Source organism: Drosophila pseudoobscura, chromosome 3 (genome assembly GCF_009870125.1).
Source record: "Drosophila pseudoobscura strain MV-25-SWS-2005 chromosome 3, UCI_Dpse_MV25, whole genome shotgun sequence".
In the NCBI taxonomy this organism is placed as follows: Eukaryota; Metazoa; Arthropoda; class Insecta; order Diptera; family Drosophilidae; genus Drosophila; species Drosophila pseudoobscura.
Window position 1 is genome coordinate 7989084 of NC_046680.1, and position 6000 is coordinate 7995083.

At 44.9% G+C, this 6000-nt stretch overlaps 1 protein-coding gene across 6 annotated transcripts in view; it reads left to right on the forward strand.

Annotated features, from left to right (window-relative positions):
• The window catches only part of Shrm (shroom), a 44231-nt gene extending 41358 nt beyond the window's left edge, over positions 1 to 2873 (forward strand). For 5 of the 6 annotated variants that reach the window (XM_033377542.1, XM_015183918.2, XM_015183915.2 and 2 more), the window contains 3 exons: positions 469 to 1939; positions 2004 to 2261; positions 2332 to 2595. In XM_033377542.1, the coding sequence (XP_033233433.1) occupies positions 469 to 1939; positions 2004 to 2261; positions 2332 to 2595 (1993 nt within the window). Of the gene's footprint in view, positions 1 to 468; positions 1940 to 2003; positions 2262 to 2331 lie in introns of all 6 variants that reach the window. The other variant, XM_002138297.3, reaches the window with a different exon arrangement.
• The last annotated feature ends 3127 nt before the right edge of the window (positions 2874 to 6000 follow it).

Consider the following 6000-nt stretch of genomic DNA (forward strand, 5'->3'; position numbering starts at 1 on the left):
GGCTTTGTCTTGGAAATCATTTACTTTACACAAAATGTCGTCTCCGCGCGTCGTGCACAGAATAATTTCTGTGGCGGCTGTCTCTCTCTCTCTCGCTCTGTCTCCGCGCTTTCCCCATCAGTCGACGATATGTGGGTGCCTGAAAGATAAAAGATTGTTTGTGCATATCGTGAAACGAGAGAGGTAGACTCTGAGCGGCTCTGAGGATTCAATTAGCATCTGTCCAGATTATGGGCCCCGCATTTGCATTAATGAGGCGTGTGTCTTGTTTCTTTTGGCTAAGGAGACAACTGCCAAATCGTGGCAGCTACTGTCGATGACCCCCACGAATGACCCCCGGCTGCTGCTTGGGGCTGCTTGGGGACGCTGACATTTCCTCCGTTCCTACCCAGGCATTGCAACACACAAAAGTTACACCCAACTAATGCTTGCAACTAATGATATCAATTTCGCTTCGATTCCTTGCAGATCGAATTCCAAGGCCAAGTATCTGCCGCGCCAGAGCCTGGAGAAGCTGAACAACACGGACCCGGACCATGGCATCTACAAGCGCACGCTCACCTCCAACGAGGACCTGGTGGCCCACCCGAAGCCCACCTATGGGGTGAGCGGTAAGCTGCCCAACAATCTGCCAGATGTCCTGCCACTGGGCGTGAAGCTGCAGCAGCAGCCGGCGAAGCCACAGCCCGGCTCTCCGAACGGAGAGGGTAACGTGACTCTGCGCTACGGCTCCAACAATAACCTCGCAACGAAATCACCCACGAATGCCACACCTCCCTACACCATGATCTATGGCCAGGCGATGGCGGGTGGCGGGCAGCGATACTCCACGCCGCCACTGGGACACGGATACGGAAAGGCGACGCCCCAGCACTACACGAGATCTCAGTCGTACGACGTGAAGCAGACCTCCGTCCTGCCCGCACAGAAACAGCTCATGTCCCAGTCACATGTGGACCTGAAGCAAGCCGTCCATGACCTCGAGACGACGCTGGAGGAAGTGATCCTGCCACCGCCAACGCCGACGCCCACCGAGACACCGACGCCAACACCGCCGCGCCTCTCGCCGGCCACATCCAACTCGGACTGCAGCCTGAGCTCGCACAACAGTTCGCTGGAGTGCAGCATTATTCCTAACACGAATGCGAACACGGTTCCTAATCCCGAGGCGCACATCTTCCGCGCCGAGGTGATCAGCACCACTCTGACAACGAGCGCACCTCCCAAGCCCGTGATGAACCGCCAGGACTCTCTGAGAGAGAACATCGAGAAGATCACCCAGCTGCAGTCGCAGCTAATGTCAGCGCATCTGTACGACTCCGGCTTGCTTGGTGGCTACACCAGCACCAAGTTGGCAAACACCAGTCCCAGTCCCAGCACAGAGCTCCATCAACAGTCGCTGCAGCCGCCGCCGAGTCCGCCCAGTCCACCGCCCGTCGAGGAAGACCCAATCGAAGCGCAAGGAGTGGCAAACGAAGGACTGCAGCTTATGCAACGCAGCGAACTCGTGCTGATGGTCAATGTCAAGCCCACCACCATGGACATGGGCTGCCAAACGGATGAGATGGCGAACCGGGACACCGATCTGGTGGCGGGACGGGAGGAGCAACAGACGCGGACCACACTGCAGCCGCGCCAGCGTCAGGCCGTTGAGCTAGACTACGAGAACCTGAGCAGTGAGCTCCTGCAGCTGCTGGCGCCCAACGACAAGCTCGTCGACATCCTCACACCAAAGAGCTGCAGGCCCACCTCCCACTACGTAAGTAATCTGTACAATCCGAATGTGCCACTGCGTCTGACCAAGAGGGACGTTGGCACATCCACCCTGATGAGAATGAAGGCGGCGGCGGCTCCGACAGAGGCCACCAAGGTGGTCAGTGTTGAGCTGCAGCTCGGCGATGCGAGTGGCGACGGAGCGAATGTCATCAAACAGAAGCTGGTGAGTACCCTCTGAAACTTCTATCAGGTATTTTTTACTAATTTATCCATTGACTCGCCTCTAGGATGAGCTGATCAAACGGTTGAAACAAAAAATTGGTGCCCTCAAGCATGAGCAGCAAACCATTGGCGAGGAGTGCTCGATGAACGACAAACTGGGTCAGGATCTTTTTGCCAAGCTGGCGGAGAGTGTTCGCCCCAGCCAGGCATCCAAGTTCCGGACCTACATCGACGATGTGGGTCACATCACGAGTCTGCTGCTTTCCCTGTCCGAACGTCTGGCCCATACCGAGTGCAGCCTAGAATCACGTCAGCAGGATAAGGTGGGTACCATCATGGCAATCTTCATGTAAACATTTTCTAATGTATGCTTTTCACATCTCCAATCCCCAGAGCGTGCTGGAATCCAAGCGGACGCGTCTGTACGAGCAGCTGGAGGAGGCGCAGCGCCTCAAGTCGGACATCGATCGACGCGGTACCAGCATTGCTGGCCTCCTGGGCAAACATCTCAGCGCAGATCTGTGCGCAGACTACGATTACTTTATCAATATGAAGGTCAAGCTGATTGCCGACGCACGCGACCTGGCCGACAGGATCAAAGGCGGCGAGGAGCAGCTGGGCGCCCTCACCGATGCGCTAGTCCAAAGCGATTGCTAAGTTGCCCCGACTGCCGGCCAATTTTCCCAGCTGTCAACTCTAAGTTGAGAGCCGTTCGAGAGAATTATCCAGCCGTCCGCAATATGTATTAGTTTAAAACGATGTGCTTAATTTCAACACCCACACTATATAGTAATGTATAATTGTATGTTCATTTGTGATTTTCAACTAGCTTGTAGGTTAATTATTCTATGTATCGGCCGCCTAAGCGTAAGCATTTTTTACATAATTATCAAAGCAAAGATAAACATTATGCATTAATAAAATTATAAAAACTACAACGAATTTTCCTTGGAGGAGAGAAACAACGTTACCAAATTGTCTGGCCTAAAAATATTATTTTAGCAGCAAATTGGCACTGCACCTGTATGAGATTACTCGACACACACTAAGCCGAGCTTGAATATCGAATTCGACACCAATTTTAAAACCTTCTTTAATGGTTTCGGCTAGCCTTTGCTGCATACAAAATGAATTTGTATATTATTTTATTAATCAAAACAATATCTCCAGCGTTCATTTTCACTTAAAATATTTTTTTATTTACAGCTGCAGTCAAAAGATTAATTATTTATTGTTTTGTTAATTTTACTTTGCGGGCAACGTTATTTTGAATTCCATTTTGTACTGACCGGGCACACTATCGCCAAAAGCAGCTATATCGGCTATATCGATAGAAAATCATATTGCACCTAGTGGTGGGAGTTAGTTAGATAGAAATCATTTTATTATATTTTTGTTCACGTTTAAACCTAATTTTATATACATTCCCTTAAAGAGTATCCATTCCCTTAAAGTGAGCCAATCTATCAATTGGATAAAACGATTTTTTAGCGTTGATGGTCCTTGCTAGTTAATAATTTAAGACCGTAAAATATGTAAAATATTTAACGTATATTTCAGTATTAATCTGAGGGTCAGACCGTAAAATCACTAACCATACAGTATATAGATGTGCCAGTTCATACAACGAAATTGTCACACACCGACTTGCGCTATCCGTACCCCAGAGTGACGTCATCATGAGAGATAGAGCGCAGAGAGAACATCTTTGCATGTGTTAGTACACACGCAATATGTTTCGACAAAAATATGTGATTGTATGTTTTTTCAGATTTTTTGAACTCTTTCAGGTCTGGTTCTGTTTTGCCACCAGCATGTTTTAGTGTATGGGTGCACATGCATTCTCACGTACTTTGCGTGTGTGTGTTTACTATTGCTGGCCGCTAGAACTGAAATTTGAGTTTGGTTCTTGTTTCGGGTCTTTTGATGGACTGACCTACCGCCACAAAATAAATGAAGAATGGGCAGGGGGTGGGGGTATGGTACACTAGGGCGCGGGAAACAAAATAAAAGCTGTTATTTGTTTCATTTATACCACAAAATATAAAATATTACAATAATATAATTACACATTTATTTCCTTATTTTAAAACGGTTGATTATAAATTATACAAATTATGCAAACGCCGTCGGTTCTCGACTTTTTTGTTTATTATAACTAAAACAACGATGTATCTAAATATACAATATAAGAAAATATATATACATATATGTATACTTAAATAAATATGCCTAAATATAAATGGAATGGGTTTTACATATATTTCAAATCAATTGTCAATCGCGCGCTTTCCGACGGGAATCTGCAAAGCAAAAATTTAGATGCGATGCCGGTCGCACCTTGAATACTCTCATAATACCTATAAATTTTCGAATTCAATTATAAAATATCTTATGTACATATGTACATAAATATTAAAGTTTATTACATTCGTATATTGCATGAGGGTTTTCAAAATTACTGCTGCCCGGTCAGCGTCGAGTCGGTGTGTCTCGAGAGAAAGAATACAAAAACAAAATATGAATCGTCTGCGTGCCGAAACCGTAGGGCAGCTTGGTCGCTGATGTCTTTGGCGCGGCACAGTGGGACTCAGCCGAAATAGTAAAAAAATTGTATGAGTGCTTTAGATAAATTCTAATAGAGAATTTTCCAATCGAATTTTCCCACTGTGCCGCTCCAAAGACATCGGCGATCCGCGACCACCGCTTCGACGGTGCTGAGGCTCGAGAGTCCAGAATTGCCGAACAGACGAAACCGATGGGCAGCGGGGTCGCGGTAGAGACAAAGTACAGGCGAAAAGGGAATTGAAACCCCGCGCGCTCCATCGTGCCTTTTGGGTTCTAATGTTAGGACCCGCCATAGAACAGCTTTTTGGTCGTTCATGCAACATCTTGGTATTGTATAGTCTTTGATATAAACAAAACGTCGAGAACCGACGGCGTTTGCATAATTTGTATAATTTATAATCAACCTGCTTAAGATAAGGAAATAAATGTGCAATTATATTATTGTATATAGTCGAGAATAAATAATCAACCTGTTTAAAATAAGGAAATAAATGTATAATTATATTATTGTAATATTTTATATTTTGTGGTATAAATGAAACAAATAACAGCTTTTATTTTGTTTCCCGCGCCCTAGTGTACCATACCCCCACCCCCTGCCCATTCTTCATTTATTTTGTGGCGGTAGGTCAGTCCATCAAAAGACCCGAAACAAGAACCAAACTCAAATTTCAGTTCTAGCGGCCAGCAATAGTAAACACACACACGCAAAGTACGTGAGAATGCATGTGCACCCATACACTAAAACATGCTGGTGGCAAAATAGAACCAGACCTGAAAGAGTTCAAAAAATCTGAAAAAACATACAATCACATATTTTTGTCGAAACATATTGCGTGTGTACTAACACATGCAAAGATGTTCTCTCTGCGCTCTATCTCTCATGATGACGTCACTCTGGGGTACGGATAGCGCAAGTCGGTGTGTGACAATTTCGTTGTATGAACTGGCACATCTATATACTGTATGGTTAGTGGTAAAATGTATAGAAACTTTCCGGTAATGCTTTTGATATCTACATACAAATGTAGTTAATATGTACAAATGTGTAGTTGCCTTGTACAAATGATTCGACCTATTTTGTTGAATCCTGATTTTACAAATATTCCAATAAAGATAAGAACTTAAAGTTAGCCAGTCCTGTAGAAAATTGATTCATTAATCGGATACAATTATGTGTTCAGGTATGAAGATCCAAGCTAGCAAGTAATATCAAATAGAATATCAAAATCGAGGAATATGGTTGCTTGAAGGATTAATACTCCATAGCAATAGACTTAGCAGGAAACCAAGTCAAGTATTTAAATTAAGCCAGTCAAGTAGGAAATTGATTCATTAATGGGATAAAATAATGTGGGCAGGGTTGAGGATTCTATCTAGTTATTAATATTCGACGGAATAGCAAAAACGAGCAATATGTATGATGGAGCTGGATAGTTCGTCTGTATATTTACGGTATATTTTTTAAGTGAGATGGTATATTTTGGAATATTT